Consider the following 19,366-nt stretch of genomic DNA (forward strand, 5'->3'; position numbering starts at 1 on the left):
GAGATAGCAGAAGTTCATGAAAAAATCTCTCTCTCTCTCTCTCTCTCTCTCTCTCTCTCTCTCTCTCTCTCTCTCTCTCTCTAGGTGAGAGATGGCTGAAGTTCGTGGAAGAAATTCTTCTCTCTCTCTCTCTCTCTCTCTCTCTCTCTCTCTCTCTCTCTCTCTCTCTCTCTCTGATCTTTGGAAGAATTCTTCTCTCTCTCTCTCTCTCTCTCTCTCTCTCTCTCTCTCTTTTTTTATTTTTATTTTTATTTATTTATTTATTTATTTATTTTTTTTTTTAAAGAGCGATGGCGGTTTTGATAGGCAACATGGAGCCCTCTTTTAGCCCAGACCCGAAGGAAGGAAGCAGTAGAGAGAAATGTTATAATGATCAGGGAACACAGAAGTAGATGATATACAGGAGTCCCTTAGTTTAGTGTGGTCAATCATTTTAGTGTTATTGTACAGTACGTTTATCCTTTCATTTATTTTCTTATTACAACGAGTATGTGCACACCTTGAATATCACAACTTCTACTTCAGCCAGGCGGAACAGGAAGAATTTTATGGAAGATTTTGTGCCTTTAGTAATCAATCCTGCCTCTGTTTTCCCCGTATCGGAAATCCTGAGGTGATCTAGGCCCAGGTTACTATAGGTGACCGTCAAATTCATAAATCTCAATTTATTGCTGCTGTTCCTGTAATAGTAATAGGATATATATATATATATATATATATATATATATATATATATATATATATATATATATATATATATATATATATATATATATACATGGGGGTTTGTGTGTGTATGTGTATGTATTATTTATATGTACTCTATGAACCGGTATTCTTAACAGTATCCATTTACACATACTGTGTAATGTATACGTAGATGTGTATGCATTGTCCGGTTGTAGTGCTTAAATATTCTAATAACTTCAAAAACCAGTGTCAGCACATTTTCACGAGTGCTAACGCCAGCGGGTCACAACGAGGCCTGAGAGCGCGCCTGCGCAGTGTGCGCGCGTGTGAACACCAGATAACCCGACCCCGGCTTGAAAATCGTTAATCCTTTATTATGTGAGAAGTTCGCGGTATCAAGGTGATCCCGTGTTCGATTCCCCGTTTATTCACACGGGCTGATCTTCTTCTTAAGTCCGCAAATCTCGCGAAACCGATCGAGTTTAGGTAGAGACTTTGCGTTCGTTATGTTCCGGGAGAGGAGGTCGAGTGCTTAAAAGAATCGGAAAATGTGGCGGCGTTCTGTCGATAAGTGGATTATCCCCCCTTGTTTTTTTTTTTTTTTTTTTTTTTTTTTAGGTATGAAAGAACTTGAATATATATATTCTCTCTCTCTCTCTCTCTCTCTCTCTCTCTCTCTCTCTCTCTCTCTCTCTCTCTCTCTCTCTCTCTCTCTCCAGGTGAGAGATAGCTGAAATTCATGAAAGAAGTTCTACTCTCTCTCTCTCTCTCTCTCTCTCTCTCTCTCTCTCTCTCTCTCTCTCTCTCTCTCTCTCTCACAGGTGAGAGATAGCTGAAATTCATGAAAGACGTTCTACTCTCTCTCTCTCTCTCTCTCTCTCTCTCTCTCTCTCTCTCTCTCTCTCTCTGTTGGATTTTCGGTCTCCATTGTGAACCTAGTATTGTCAGAGTAGGCTATGTGCCGTCGTCATTTGGCGTTCATGGGCGGTCACCCATCCAAGTATTAATCAAGCCCGACGCAGCATAGAAAGTTCATTTTTAGATTAACAGAGCCCCAAGATCTTTTGCAAGTTTAAGTTGGTCACAGATTCTTTTGTACACCTGGCGCCTCGAATTCACTGGTCGTCACCCATCTATTTATTGACCCCTACCAGCGATGCTGAAGATAAAAAAAGTCGTTTCTTCTTAAGAGTTTAGGAGTGTGGACAGCTTCTTGTCATTTTTTGTGGGACTTCATTTCGCTTTCATGGTGTCTGATGACTGAACAGGGTCATTACATAGTTGAAAGGCTTCAGAACAAAGGGCATAGTTCACTGAAACTCCTTGTCTCATGTTGCTTCTCATGGTCTCGATTGCAGAGATACGTACAAGTAGTAAAAAGATTATCATAAAAAGATTATCATGCGTAAAAAGTTGGATCAGTAAATCTTGAAATGGCTCGGTCATGTGGAAAGATTAGAGGACGATAGGTTGGTGGAAAAGAGTTGACAGTTCAAAAGTATCTCGAGAAAAGGGGCAGAAGTAGATCTAAAAATAGTTGGATAAATGATTTGAAAGATGTATTAAAAAGGAAGCGCTAGAGGTCATGAGAGATAGGTTAGTGCCAGTGTGGATAGCAGGGTTTGACGCACTGCTGATGAGCCTTCTGTGGGCGGGTATGAAGCGGCTGATGTTGTGGATGTTTTACTGCAGCATTTAGAATATAAATAAAACAGTGGCCGTTTTACTGTGGAGTCAGTCTGTCTGTGTTAGGGTAAACGGCTTTGCCTTGAAGAAATTATACATTGTGTCTGCACGTAAACAAGTGTGTTTACATGGATGCAGTTAACAGAATAAAACATAATTTTACATTATTGCCGTGTTGGGTAGTGCCGTCAGTGTACCTCACGTGGTGCACTGTAGGCATCTGTTTAGGTTCTTTACAGCGTCCCGTCGGCTCCTAGCTGCAGCCCTTTCATTTCTTGTACTGTAATTCCATTCATATTGTCTTCCTTCCGACTTGCTTTCCAACCTCTCTAACAATTGTTTCGTGGTGGAACTTCCAGGTCTTCCCTCCTCTAACACCTTTTAAACCTTTTCACTCTCAGTTTCTCTTTTAGGGCTGAATGACCTCGTAGGTCCCAGCGCATGGCATTTGGCCTAAATTTTATATTCCATTCCATTCAGTTATCAAGGACCACCGCAAGATTTGCATCCATGGTGCAATAAACCTTAAGTAAGCAGGCTTAGAAATGGACCTGGGAAAAAGATACTACATTTGTTGTAACGATGTATGTTTAAGATTTACATAAACCAGCTGGTCCGCTGGATGTTGGCGTGTCGCTGTATGCCACTCAGCTTTCGCGGGTTCGCGTCTCCCCCAGGGCTATGAAAAATTAAGGGCTCTGTATCATGATCAGTTACTGCTGCAGTGTGGGGACTGCGATGGCAGGTTGAACCAACATTCTTTGGAAGCTTAAGTTTCAAGTCAGTGGCCCCTTTGGTGTACTTGTTCCATGTGAATAGGTTTCATCTACTGAAATAATAATAATAATAATAATAATAATAATAATAATAATAATAATAATAATACACCTTGCCCCTCATCTCGAATGCTTGTGAAGTCTCGAGGAACCCAGAGAGCGATCGTCGACTTTCCATTGCATGCAGAAGCAACCAATGCAAGAGAATAGCACTCGCAGATTCCATGTGTTTTTACCCTCATGAAAAGGTATTAAGAGCCTCGAGCTGGGATATATGAGACTTCAGTTCACGGCTATTGCAAAATGCATAAAGTGCCCTGGCGGATTTGCAAGGTTCCAGGTGTTGCAATGGTTTTGCAATGGTTTTAATGGCCCCTTGGTTCTCGTTACGTTCGATTTTGCTGCCATGTTTGAGTTCTGCTTTCTTGCAGGGAGCGAGTTTTCTAGTTGAAGTTGTCGGTGTTGGTGTGTGTGTTTGTGACGTGAACATACACTTGCTGGTATGTGCATTGATATGGTGCATATAGAGTGTATATATATATATATATATATATATATATATATATATATATATATATATATATATATATATATATATATATATATATGTGTATGTGTGTGTGTGTGTGTGTGTGTGTATGTATGTATGTATGTATATGCATGTATTCTATATTATACATATGTGTATATATAATGTATATATACATGTATGAATGTATGTATATGTATGTATTTATTCTATACTTTGTATATATAGACATACATTATATAAAACTATATATATATATATATATATATATATATATATATATATATATATATATATATATATATATATATATATATATATGTATTTGTGTATACATTATTTTATATATATATATATATATATATATATATATATATATATAGAGAGAGAGAGAGAGAGAGAGAGAGAGAGAGAGAGAGAGAGAGTCTCAATAGTCCTTCATCAGTCCTTCATGATGCAATGGTCACAAAAACCAACTCAACGTCGATTTTCCTAATATTTTTGCATATCCACTTGCGGCTGAAAAAAAACTTGAAATCTGAAAGAAAATGGTTCAAGAAATTATTCTCTTTCTGCTAAACTGTTTATACATGTGTCTGTGTGAATGTATATATGTATGTCTTTGTACTCGTGCGCACATATATATGCACGTATATAGATGCGTGGATGTACATACTTATCCCTGTTTACACGTGTGTAACTTATATATGTGAATGTATAAATATGTCTTTGTGCTCGCGTGCACATATAAACATGTGCATACAAACAAGTATGTACATTCTTAATCCTGTTTATACATGTGTATATGTGAACGTATATACATCCATGTCTTTGTATATGTATATGTATATGTACATATATACACGTATATACATGCATACACTACATATTTATACCTCAGGAATACATAACGAACCGTCTGTCAACTTTGCTACTTAAAGAAGAAGTAATCGTTTAATTTTAAGTTATTCTCTTCTTCGTGTTATTAATTCCCTCTTCCCCCCCCTCCATCGTATAGGATAACCACTGCCTGAGGATCAAGATCCTAGGAGACTGTTATTACTGCGTGTCCGGACTTCCCGTCTCCCGGCCGACTCATGCAGTCAACTGTGTCAAGATGGGTCTCGAGATGATCGAGGCTATCAGGTGAGTCTCTCTCTCTCTCTCTCTCTCTCTCTCTCTCTCTCTCTCTCTCTCTCTGTATATATATATGCTTTAAAAAATCACAGTGGATGCATGTGATATCAGTATATACCACAGGAAATTGACAGGCGGAAGTTCAATGCCCCGACGATGCTTGAATAAACAACACGTGAAAGCGCTTGCTACTGAACTTCTACCTGTCATTTTCCTGTGGTATTGCTTATAATATATATATATATATATATATATATATATATATATATATATATATATATATATATATATATATATATATATATATATATATATACTGTATATGTGTGTATATATATGTAGATATATAATGCACATTAGTCTCTCATACACGGGTGTATAAAGCGTTTTGTATTTCCATTTGTATATAGTTTCTCTCTCTCTCTCTCTCTCTCTCTCTCTCTCTCTCTCTCTCTCTCTCTCTCTCTCTCTCTCTCTCTCACACAGATCAGTTCTATCCTTAATAAATTAATAAAGTATAAAATTTTTATTTTATAATCATGAGTTCTATTTGCAATGATAGTTCTATCTCTTGGTCACTTATAAATCAATCTGAGCACAGGAAAACAGGGCCACGCCTGATCAATTAAAAGCTTGATTTGAGCCTCTCACTAATTCCTGTAAATTTTCGCACCTTATTGTGTTTGATTGCCGCTCATACCAGACACCGAACGATTGTTGGTCACCCATTCAGGTATTGACCACATTCAGTGGTGTTATGAAGATCTTAGTGGTGGGCACTTCCTGACGTGTAGTAATCAAGTTTTTCTGCGATTCTATGTTAACAAATATTTGGTTATTTTATCTGAAATTATTTTTCCATTGGTTACCCCTAGAATCAATTGTTTTCTCGTTAATTATTTTTTTTACTTCGCCGTTAATAACATATCCAACGCTTTCTCCTGTCTCTTATTATTAATTTAATATAGTCCGTTTCAGATCAAGAAAGTTTTTTTTTTTTTTAATACATGTACACGTTACTTTAAGATGTTGAAATGTATTAACTGTTAGAATGGATTTACAGTACAAAGTTATGAAAAGTTGCTTTTATGTCTTTGTACAATTACTGTAATATATTTTTGCTGCAGCAAGCAAGATGGAGACTGTTATCCCAGAGAACTTGTTCTGGGACCTCAGGCCTCCTTGTCTCTCAAATCTCATCTTTATTCGATCGCACCAATTTTGTCATTTTTTCCTCATTTATTTACACGGTTGTAAAGGTTAGATAACCCTTTGTTAGAATAACAGATAAAAGAATCTTAATATTTGTAGATCCTTTTAATTCGCAGGGAGAGTTTATTCTGTTATGTTGCTGGGAATTTTTCGCCTTTGGTAATTTCGTTGTCTTTATTTTTTGGTTTTCTCCTATTCTGGCATTTCCCCAGGGACGCTTAAAGAACACAGCGGTCAGAAAAGTAAAAAAAAAAAGAATAAATCGATGTAATGCCGATTAGCTTACTGGCAGAGGTTACGAAATTGTACATCAATACATTTAAACACACACGCACACACACACATACATATATATGTATATGTATATATATATATATATATATATATATATATATATATATATATATATATATATATATATATATATATATATATATATAACCACAATGCCCTCTTGACTTCTCGAATTATTCACACTTTGGATACGCATGTCTCTATGAAGCCGGAGATCCAAATGCAAGAATATGAAGCAATTCGGGCGTCCAGAAGTTTAAAGGGAATTGTGCGTATTGCATTTACATAGTGACCAGTAGATTATATATATAAATAAAATATATAAATATTTATATACATACATAGATCTAGACTCCTTGGTGTGATGTGTAGCATCAACTTCCTACGTTAAAATATATACGTGACAGTTAGTCGATTGTGGTGGGTTCTAAATAGGGAAGCAAGGAAAGTAAGATGAAGGAAATGAAAAGAGACTCAACCCCTCTTGAAGGAACGGATTCTATAAGGAAATTAGGACACTGGCCCCTTAGAAAGGAATGCACCCGCTTCTTGAAGCAATGGAGATTTCAAGGACTAAGGAAAACGAAAGTAGGAGGAGGAATCCAGATCTCGGCAGTAATGAGAAGCAAGTAGACGCCGGAACGCGTAATCCGAAAAAGTACAGGTTCTCAAAATAAATGTGGGAATATGTAGCCTGCCGTGTGCTACTGGGTCACCTGAGGGGCGCGCTATAAATACTTTCATGTTTGAACGTTTTGCTTTTCCGTGTCTTTCAGTTCTAATGCGATTATTTCAGGCATCAGGTATCTTGAATTCATTATAAAAACAAGTTTAAATTTAAAGAATGCCGCTTATTCTGAAACTAAATGGGACTACAGTGAGACCTGATAGCCCTTGCCGTCGTGAACTCAGATATTTGAAACCAGAGGGGTACAGGTATTTGTGCCCCTCCCCCTTACTTGTCTAGGCATTGTTCTAACTTTCTATCTCTTATATTTAAATACCAGAATCTCTCCCTGTTTGATGCATCTGTTTAATTACCCATTCGCCGTTAGTCTTCACCCCAGGCCGCAAAGTATGGCACGCCATTACACTAGGCAGAGTTTTTTTTTCAACTTCTTCATTTGATTGATGGCTTTCATTCCCTGAAGGCACTCCAACTTAGTTTTATCTCTCATTCAGTGCCTAATCCTACAAGCTTCAGACACACGAACTTACCTATTAATTTCTTCCACTTTATTTGTTTTTTTTACCATGAGATACCTACCCTGTAGGAATCTAGGCGGAATGTGAGCTACCTTCCACCCACCGTTTGTATACTCACACGAGCTTTTTGCGCAAACGTTCGAGTCACGTAATTAATTTCCCGTGGCAAAAAAAATCACCTGTTCGCCTAGATCTCGTTATTAATTAAGATCTTTCCATCGCGCGACTCTTCAGGGCATCATCTACTTTTGACGGCCCTGCAACCAACACGTCGGGTTGTTGTCAAGCCGACTGACTCTCTCTCTCTCTCTCTCTCTCTCTCTCTCTCTCTCTCTCTCTCTTAAAACTTTACGAAGCGAAGCGCATAAGGTATCGGGTGGTGTAATTGTGCGCAACATTTCCCTAACAGCGAAACCTGGTCGGGGCTTCCCTGTGAAGTGTGATGTTTTGATAACGAATGACTCAGAGTTCTTGGCATGTCATGTTTTTATTGATGTGTAAGAAATGGCTGTGGGAGGAAATGGTTCCTTCGTTTATAGTGATACAATTTTGGTACTATATTTTTTTTTATTTGTTTTATCTTCCTCGTTCTGATTATTTTGATAGTCGAAGTTTTATATATATATATATATATATATATATATATATATATATATATATATATATATATATATATATATATATATATATAAAATATATGCATATATATACATATATACATATGTATATATATATATATATATATATATATATATATATATATATATATATATATATATATATAGAGAGAGAGAGAGAGAGAGAGAGAGAGAGAGAGAGAGAGAGAGAGAGAGAGCTACTATTTATAGTTTATCAATAATTTTTTATATAAGGAAAATTAAGAGTACCTCTTCATTGTTCTTTCCTTGTACGTAAAGAACTTTAAGATATCAGAGAACTGAAGTTTCAGGACAGATTGACAATTTTTACTATATATCATGAGGTTAAGGCAACTGAAAAGCTTTCCTTTTGCTCTCGACTACAACTTCCTCTTCTGCTGTGTCATAATCCTTTGCAAGTAAGCGTTTAGCTTTTACCTCTTTCTGTAACTTTCTACACTTACTCTCACCTCACTGCCTTTCGCATTTTATCTGGACCTGTTGCCGTTTGTACCATGCTCTACGGTTAGTTACTCTGTGTCTCCATTCATTTTCACTTGATGAAGTTGAGTGAACTTGATCTTCAAGTGAAGAAAATCAGTGACGATTTTATACCATTACAAAGCGTTCAGGAACGTTCAAAGGTATTTGCGTGGTAAACATTCTTGCACACGTCACTGACTGATTAATCGGCTGGTTATGGTGCATTGGCTGACAGTGATACGTAAGCTTTTTGATGGTAATAAGCAAATAAATAATTAGATACAAAGAGAAAGCTAGAGTAATGGTAGCAAATTAGACAATAGTTTCTTTGGTATATCATATAGGTACTGGTGGAAATTTAAAAATCATTAAAATAACCCAAGAAAAAAAATAATAGACCTTATCTTCGCTTTCCTAGAGGAAACTCTTTATAAGAACTCTAAAATTGAGCTTCAGCCAGGAAATATCTCTCTGTCTGGAAGGTCAGCAGTTACTGAAAACCGACTGAAGTTGCCCAGACTTCAAAGATACCTGCATCAGTTGCATATTTCTGGTTCGAGGACAAAAACTAGTTTCCTGTCATCTTGACGCTGCGTTGTAATATCTGGATATAACCGCACTTGGGTATTTTATGAGACATGCCAAGGTCCTGCTGGTTTGTGGTCAGTGATAGGGAAAAAGTTGAACTGTGTATCTTTGAAGGAAGAGTTTTCTTTTTATGAATTTTGAAGATAGATTCAATCATATCTCTGAAGACAGAGTCGTTTATATCTTTGAAGATAGTCATTTATGTATTTGAAGACAGAATCATTTATATTTTTGAAAACAGTCATTTACCATGAGATTCGCAGCCGGTGTCCCGGTATTTTTCCGGAATAAAATTTTATCAACGTACCTGACAGAGATGACACTGTCACAGGGTATCTTACATCCCTACCTAATTTTTTACTGTATTCTGTATTACGAAAGTTGCATGATTCTGGTAATTATAAGAGTAACACCGACTTCTTGTAGACATCGCCAGCAAACTCAGAGGAATGTCTGTCGAAGATATAATGACATAACTTATGATGTCATTAACTTGCCTCTCGATGGATAATTGGCTATTCGTGAAAAAATCTCAACTTCTGGCAACAATGAAATACAACCAATACTCCATGTTTACACTTGGTAGTAGTAGTAGTAGTAGTAGTAGTATATAGGATTTATGCCATGAGGTCGATTAACCCATCTTCTATAGGCTATTTTTCGTTCGAAAGATGATAATGCTTGTTACTATACCTTTGCAATTGGGTGGATTCACTTTATTGTACTCTTAGTGTCCGAAAAAGGGGAAACATAAGTGGTTGCTTGACTTTTTCTGCATAATGTACGAGCAGCTAATTACTGTTAATATTTTCATTCGCTTATTATTATCAGGTTTTATGAGTCCAGAATGACTTCGTCTAATCTTTGAGACAAACAGTTGCTTATTGTAGGTCGTAATTGGATGATCTGCCAATTCATCACTTTCAGTTAAGAATCATTCTAGTGAGCAAATTGAAGGACCGAGTATACTTATACTTTTTAGTGTGCAAGCAGTCTTGGTATTTAAAAGCCTACCAACAATCGAGCTACCATGCCGGTAATATTCTGTGGAATGTGAAAACAACTTTATCATAATGTTACAATTCAGCCATTGTTGTGCTCTGTCACTAAGAGGACAGGAGCCATCATATGAAATGACATGCCCCTACATGGATCCTTTATTTAACGTAATTACATATGAGGAAACTTGACATTATAATCAGTGGGTGGATTATGGCGTTTCGGGCTAAGCCCCAAGCACTGGGACCTATGAGGTCATTCATTGATGTACTATAACCCATGACTTTTTTTTTTTTTGGCAAAGCAAGTTTTAATGTTGTTCCGCAAGTTATATTTTACTAAGAAACCAACAACTATTGCTTTATAGAGCATATATAATTATCTTTCTGCACCTTATGGAAGTCAACAAAAGACGAAAACTTGGTAGCCTTGGATGTCCGGGTGTACTCCTTACCCAAAAAAGGGCCCTATTATTCATTTACCTGTTCAAGCTTAAGTAGGGTTTGCCACGGGCCTCCTCACTTCTAAACGATTGTGCAAGTCGAATCACAAAAACTGTCCTGCAACCACGGGGACAATGACTTATCATGGCCGCCATTTCTCGCTATAATGTGGTTCGGATTCCACAATAAACTGTAGGTCTCGTTGCTAGGTAACCAATTGGTTCTTAGCCACGTAAAATCTAATCCTTCGGGCCAGCCCTAGGAGAGCTGTTAATCAGCTCAGTGGTCTGGTTAAACTAAGATATACTTAACTTTTTGACAAGGTACGAATGTTCATTCAGAATTTCAGAGACAGCTGTTTGTCGTCATCACCTTGTGGGAGGAGTCGGGACGTCATATGTTTACGTCACGTATAACTTTGAACCCATTCATTAGAGTGTTCCGCCACTGGCTTCGGCTGTTTTATTTTACTCTTATGAATATACTTATTTCTAATATAAGTAATAAAGAATGCTGCCGAAAATTAGGTATGGTGTAAACTATACCATGGCTAAGTAATGTCTTTGTCAAATGCACAGAAAAAAATTATTCCGGAAAAACACCAGGACAAAGGCTCTGAATCTCTAGTAGATCCTTGAAGATAAAGGCATTTATATTTTTTACTGTTGCATTCGCACCAAAACATGCCCGCTGAACTTCTCGATTTCCTCACCTATTTCGAATACACTTACCACTGCAAGCCTTGAATCCGGATGGGCATAAACGAAGAAACATCATACCATGGTGGGATTCGAGCCCTTGCGTGGCAAAGAGCCTGGGGTCTGCGGTACCCAAGCTAGGCTTGAGAAAATCGAGGAGTTGAGAGGTACATATTTATGCATATATATATATATTTTTTCTGTATAATTAATGAGTTCCTCCCCCTTCGTCCCCTTCTGCAGGAAGGTGAGAGAGGCCGTGGGATACAACGTGGACATGCGCATCGGAATTCACACGGGCAACGTCCTCTGCGGAATTCTCGGGCAACGAAAGTGGCAGTACGATGTTTGGTCGGATGACGTCACCTTGGCGAACCACATGGAATCGGGCGGAGTCCCTGGGTAGGTCAGGAGTGGGGGTGGGGGGACTGAGGATGATGTGGTGTTCTTGGAATTTATTTTATTGATGTGTTTGTCCTTTTTTTCATATTTTGTAAATATTGTATTGTGTTTTTTTTTTTGCTTATTGATAGGAATATGAATAATAGTGATAGTTGTTATTATTATAATTATTATTATTATTATTATTATTATTATTATTATTATTATTAAGGATGGCTGCATAATCTGAGTCACAGAAATTCTATATTGAGTCTTCTGAATCTTTATTATTATTATTATTATTATTATTATTATTATTATTATTATTATTATTATTATTATTATTATTATTATTTAGGATGGCAGCATAATTTGAGTTAATTCTATATTGAGTCTTCTCAGTTTTCCTTATAAATCATTTCTCTTCCACATCAATATTGGACAATAATCGGCTAATAATTGTAAGGAAGAATTAAAACACTCAATATAAAATGGAATTAAATTATGCTGCCATCCTACTTAACAGGACTTGTTTAAGAGAGGGTCTATTTCATCCTTATTATTATTATTATTATTATTATTATTATTATTATTATTATTATTATTACTGTATACACACAACCTATATCTTATTTGGTTCCAAGGAAATATTTAACAAATCGTCAGTTCACAGTTCATTGCGTCGTTTCCATTAAACAAAAATTAGAATAAAGTTAAATTAGCCATTCATTTATATAGCAAAAAGGAATTTTTTTAGTAAGTCGTATGAGACCTACAGACTAAATGCCATCCCTTAACCCCTGACCCAAAGTGAAGAATTTAGGCTGAATGAAAAATAGAGAGGCAACCATATACTTTTATATTTTGTACTGTTGACTTTACTTTTATTTTTTATACTATTCACTTTACTTTTATATTTTATACTATTTACTTTATTTTTTATACTGTTTACTTTTATTTTAATCTACTGTTATTTTTGGTAATATTTACTTTCCTTTTATTTTTATACTATTTACTTTCCTTTTATTTTACTCTACTTTTATTTTTTAAACTATTTAGTTTACTTTTATTTTTATACAGTACTTTACTTTTATTTTAGTCTACTTTTATTTTTTATACTGTTTACTTTTACTTTTTATACTACTTACTTTTATTTTTCTCTATTGTTTTTTATATTGTTTACTGTAGTTTGATTTCTTATATACACTATACTTTTCTTTAACTCTGCTTTCATTTTTTATCCTATTTCTTTTTTCTCTCAGCCGGGTCCATGTGACCCGCGCCACGCTGAACCAGCTGGACGACCGCTTCCACGTGGAACCAGGTGAAGGCCATCTGCGAGACCAGTACCTGGCAGACCACAAAGTCGAGACCTTTCTCATCGTTGCCCCCAAGGTGAGGAGAATCTCATTCTGGGAAGAATTGATGGTGGAGGTTAATGAACAGTAAATGGTCTTGGGTATGTTTGTAGGTGATGCGTTTTTTCTTTTTATGGATTTTGCTTCGTAAGTGGTGTTTGAATTGAATGATTTTGTGATTCTCTCTCTCTCTCTCTCTCTCTCTCTTTATATTCTTCTTTTACAGTCAACAGCCGGGTCAAGTCATTAATCAGTCAATGACTGAATTTCAGTCATCACGCGTAATGCACTTAGGGACATTTGATCCCCCAGGAGCTAGTACTAAACACGGTGAAATACATTTGACCCCAGGGACTAGTACTAAACCCGGCGAAACAGTGTAGGTGACTCACTGTTTCGCCGTGTTTAGTACTAGCTCCTGGGGATCAAATGTCCCCTAAGTGCATTACGCATGATGACTGAAATTTCAGTCATTACTGTAATGACTGATTATGCATGTTGACTGTAACATATATATATATATATATATATATATATATATATATATATATATATATATATATATATATATATATATATATATATATATTACACATCATCAGTCTGTAAAATTGAAAAAATACACATTAATTCATTTGTTTATTAAACGTCATGCACCTCTTCTAAACTCCAACGTGTCTTCTTCTCGTCTGCACTTGGCCTAAGTGTTCTTTCTCTGGGCATGCGTGAGCTTGTGGTCTCACTTCGTCTTTCCCCTTCTTTTGATCAGGTAGACTTAGAAAAAAAATTGCTTTCTTTTTACTTTTTTATGTATTTTGTCATTTTAAAGAAAGTAACTGCCGTTTTTAATTTAGCTTTTATTTTGAATTAGAGAATTAATGTGTATTTTCAATTTTACAGACTGATGATGTGTTTAAGTAACACGAAACGTTTCTTTCAATAAATATGCAACTGTTTTGTTTATATATATATATATATTCTCTCTGTATATATACATGTATACACACATACACACATATATATATGTATATATATATATATATATATGATTATTATCACTTTTGTACGTGATTCATTTATCACACATTACCACAGGTGAAAAATAAGAAACGGGTCAGGACCTACACCCCGTTTCTTATTTTTCACCTGTGGTAATGTGTGATATATATATATATATATATATATATATATATATATATATATATATATATATATATATATATATATATATATATATATACTGTATATTGAAGAAGATGTCATGAACTACTTGCCCGTTTATTATACAAGCTGACGTTTCGACGACGACACAGCCTCATTTTCAAAGCTGAAAATTGCAATGGCAAACTAAGCTCCCTGATGACTTCCAATGCCATTTACTTATATACTTACCCCAAAGAAAGGTGGGGAAACATGTGGGGCTTCTCGTCGCCTATTAAAAGTGAGAATTGATTGCCATCGGGGAGTTAGTTATAGAACAGGTACCAGGTTAACTAATCCAGAATTTTCTGATGTGTAGAATCATACCCAAAAATGTATATAAACAAGATATCGAATATAAACATTTTGAAATTCTCTCCAGAGCCACCTCACCTCATCAGTTAGCAACAGCTGAACCATTATGCGTTAAGAAGTTTGTTCTTACTTTAAACAGCCAAACTACCTCTACAATACTGTACCTGTCGTGAGTGTGTCCATGTATTTGTTTTTGTTGGATGTCATTCAGTCCTTGGTTCCCCTCCTGAAAGGTAGCGGCCTGTTTCTTAGGCTTCATACTGTTTGTTAAATATTTTTTTTTTTTTAACTTGTAAATTTCTTAATTCTGAGTCTTTGTAACATTTTTATATATTATAATTGTATTTTTCAGCTTTGAAAATGAGGCTACGTCCTCGAAACGTCAGCTTGTATAATAAACGGACAAATAGTTCATGATGTCTCCTTCAGCTCTTTATTCTATGTTGGTTGACAGCAACGCTTCCCATGTCCATATATATATATATATATATATATATATATATATATATATATATATATATATATATATATATATATATATATATATATATATATATATATGTATGTATGTATGTATGTATGTATGTATATTCATATATATACATACACACAAATTTTTATATATATATATATATATATATATATATATATATATATATATATATTAATTGTGTATATGTATATATATACGAATATGTATATAATTATACATAACTTGTATTTACATTTATATATATACATATAATCTATAACTGTGTACCCATTCACTCCATCGGCTCTTCGAGCAATATTGCCGGTCATTATTGCTTGCGCCCTAATCCGGAAGTAAGTTTCAACCGCCTCTTAGACCGGTTTCAATCTAGATTAAAAAAAAAAAAAAAAGTTGATTACCCCACTTGATTTTGGTTCCATCCGACGAAATCTGGTTGAAGATTGAAAGTGACTTTTAGGTCTACACCCCCTCCACCGCACCCCCTTCTCCACACACCCCACCGCACAGTTTATTGCTGCCCTCTTTGTAGGTATTTAACGTGGAAGAACCGCTCTTGCGAAAGAGCTCAGTTTCGGGAACTTGTTCGGCTAGTGACGTCATAGCGAAGCACACAGTCTTTCGCTATTATGGTGCTGAGAGATGCAATACATAAACACACACACACACACAGACATTATATATATATATATATATATATATATATATATATATATATATATATATATATATATATATATATATATATATATATAATCAGAAAGCTACAAACGTCCTTTAATATCAATTCACTCTACCTCGGAAGTAATATATTTTCATATATGTTACCGAAGGGGAATTTTAGGTGATAATAAGTCCACCGTCCGTGGGATCGAACCAGCGACGGACGGGGAATCAGGACTTTTACAGTGACACACTAACCAGTCGGCCACAAGAGAGGTATAAATGAATACCATCTCCCATCAGCCCACCCGTCGAACTCAGGTGTTTTGCGTTTGGAGACGATATCCACCCACCTCTGCCATGTTGGCGTGTAGTGCGTTTGTCATGCGTAGCCATATTATGACTATTTATCACATCACCGTGATTCATATACAATCAGAAAGCTACAAACGTCCTTTAATATCCAATTCACTCTACCTCCGGAAGTAATATATTTTCATATATGTTACCGAAGGGAATTTTTAGGTGATAATAAGTCCACCGTCCCGTGGGATCGAACCAGCGACGGACGGGAATCAGGACTTACAGTGACACACTAACCAGTCGGCCACAAGAGAGGTATAAATGAATACCATCTCCCATCAGCCCACCCGTCGAACTCAGGTGTTTTGCGTTTGGAGGCGATATCCACCACCTCTGCCATGTTGGCGTGTAGTGCGTTTGTCGCGTAGCCATATTATGACTATTTATCACATCACCGTGATTCATATACAATCAGAAAGCTACAAACGTCCTTTAATATCCAATTCACTCTACCTCGGAAGTAATATATTTTCATATATGTTACCGAAGAATTTTTAGGTGATAATAAGTCCACCGTCCCGTGGGATCGAACCAGCGACGGACGGGGAATCAGGACTTACAGTGACACACTAACCAGTCGGCCACAAGAGAGGTATAAATGAATACCATCTCCCATCAGCCCACCCGTCGAACTCAGGTGTTTTGCGTTTGGAGACGATATCCACCCACCTCTGCCATGTTGGCCGTGTAGTGCGTTTGTCGCCCGTAGCCATATTATGACTATTTATCACATCACCGTGATTCATATCACCTAAAATTCCCCTTCGGTAACATATATGAAAATATATTACTTCCGGTAGAGTGAATTGATATTAAGCGACGTTTGTAGCTTTCTGATTGTATATGAATCACGGTGATGTGATAAATAGTCATAATATGGCTACGTGCGACAAACGCACTACACGGCCAACATGGCAGAGGTGGGTGGATATCGTCTCCAAACGCATAAAACACCTGAGTTCGACGGGTGGGCTGATGGAGATGGTATTCATTTATACTCTCTTGTGGCCGACTGGTTAGTGTGTCACTGTAAGTCCTGATTCCCCGTCCGTCGCTGGTTCGATCCCACGGACGGTGGACTTATTATCACCTAAAAATTCCCTTCGGGTAACATATATGAAAATATATTACTTCCGAGGTAGAGTGAATTGGATATTAAAGGACGTTTGTAGCTTTCTGATTGTATATGAATCACGGTGATGTGATAAATAGTCATAATATGGCTACGTGCGACAAACGCACTACACGGCCAACATGGCAGAGGTGGGTGGATATCGTCTCAAACGCAAAACACCTGAGTTCGACTGGGTGGGCTGATGGGAGATGGTATTCATTTATACCTCTCTTGTGGCCGACTGGTTAGTGTGTCACTGTAAGTCCTGATTCCCCCGTCCGTCGCTGGTTCGATCCCACGGGACGGTGGACTTATTATCACCTAAAAATTCCCCTTCGGTAACATATATGAAAATATATTACTTCCGAGGTAGAGTGAATTGATATTAAAGGACGTTTGTAGCTTTCTGATTGTATATGAATCACGGTGATGTGATAAATAGTCATAATATGGCTACGTGCGACAAACGCACTACACGGCCAACATGGCAGAGGTGGGTGGATATCGTCTCCAAACGCAAAACACCTGAGTTCGACGGGTGGGCTGATGGGAGATGGTATTCATTTATACCTCTCTTGTGGCCGACTGGTTAGTGTGTCACTGTAAGTCCTGATTCCCCGTCCGTCGCTGGTTCGATCCCACGGGACGGTGGACTTATTATCACCTAAAATTCCCTTCGGTAACATATATGAAAATATATTACTTCCGAGGTAGAGTGAATTGGATATTAAAGGACGTTTGTAGCTTTCTGATTGTATATGAATCACGGTGATGTGATAAATAGTCATAATATGGCTACGTGCGACAAACGCACTACACGGCCAACATGGCAGAGGTGGGTGGATATCGTCTCCAAACGCAAAACACCTGAGTTCGACGGGTGGGCTGATGGGAGATGGTATTCATTTATACCTCTCTTGTGGCCGACTGGTTAGTGTGTCACTGTAAGTCCTGATTCCCCCGTCCGTCGCTGGTTCGATCCCACGGGACGGTGGACTTATTATCACCTAAAAATTCCCCTTCGGTAACATATATGAAAATATATTACTTCCGAGGTAGAGTGAATTGGATATTAAAGGACGTTTGTAGCTTTCTGATTGTATATGAATCACGGTGATGTGATAAATAGTCATATATATATATATATATATGTATGTATTTATGTATATATATATATTTATTTATATACAGTATATATATATATATATACATACATAATGTACATCGAAGGAACCACAGTGATGTACTTGCGTACAAAGTTGAAATAGATTTGTGAAGAATCACGAAAACTTAGAGCTTTCGTCCATCTGTCGGCTTGGCCACCAATATCTGAGTCTTCACAAATACATTTTAACTTCTTATTCACGAGAATATAACTGTGGCTCCTTCGACATATTGTATATGATGTATCACGTCACTGTGATTAGATTTCATTGTATATGTATATGTATATATATATATATATATATATATATATATATATATATATATATATATATATATATGAAGATGAAAAGGCCCATAAAACACTATTTGAACGTTGCAACCATATATCTCAGGCAACTTTCAAATAGTGTTTTATGGGCCTTTTTCATCTTCATATTATACTGTAGTATTACAGTAAAGGCATTCATATATATATATATATATATATATATATATATATATATATATATATATATATATATATATTAGTAAATTTGGCTTGCACTGAGATACATATTGTGATACTCATATTTCCCTGTTAGTTAGACACAGTTTCCTTTTATTGCAGATCTAGAAAAACATTCCCCCACCGTGTGCGTGTGCATGCGCGTGTTTGTGTGTGTGTGTATGTCAGAGCAAAAAAAATTATGCAATTATACAACAAAGGTCATTTTTAATGTAAGAAAGGCTAGCCAAGGTATTACAGTCCAGCGCAAAACTAAACAAAACAGCACAAAAAAGATACGAGATGCTCTTCCGAGAATGTTTCCTACTTTTTACAGTAGTTAAGTTTGAAGGTCACGTCGAAACCTGGGGCCCTTCCAAATTCGGTATCTAATGCCCTTTAATAACGACACAAAGATTGAAGGCTCTGAATTTCATCATAAACTACGTGAG

At 36.4% G+C, this 19,366-nt stretch overlaps 1 protein-coding gene across 3 annotated transcripts in view; it reads left to right on the forward strand.

The window, feature by feature from the left end:
* Window positions 1-19,366, forward strand: part of LOC136836285 (adenylate cyclase type 2-like) — a 395,106-nt gene that overhangs the window by 324,537 nt on the left and 51,203 nt on the right. For all 3 annotated transcript variants that reach the window (XM_067100345.1, XM_067100343.1, XM_067100346.1), the window contains exons 10-12: window positions 4,700-4,827; window positions 11,623-11,781; window positions 13,023-13,155. In XM_067100345.1, the coding sequence (XP_066956446.1) occupies window positions 4,700-4,827; window positions 11,623-11,781; window positions 13,023-13,155 (420 nt within the window). The remainder of the gene's footprint in view (window positions 1-4,699; window positions 4,828-11,622; window positions 11,782-13,022; window positions 13,156-19,366) is intronic.

Source organism: Macrobrachium rosenbergii, chromosome 56 (assembly GCF_040412425.1).
Source record: "Macrobrachium rosenbergii isolate ZJJX-2024 chromosome 56, ASM4041242v1, whole genome shotgun sequence".
Lineage (NCBI taxonomy): Eukaryota > Metazoa > Arthropoda > Malacostraca > Decapoda > Palaemonidae > Macrobrachium > Macrobrachium rosenbergii.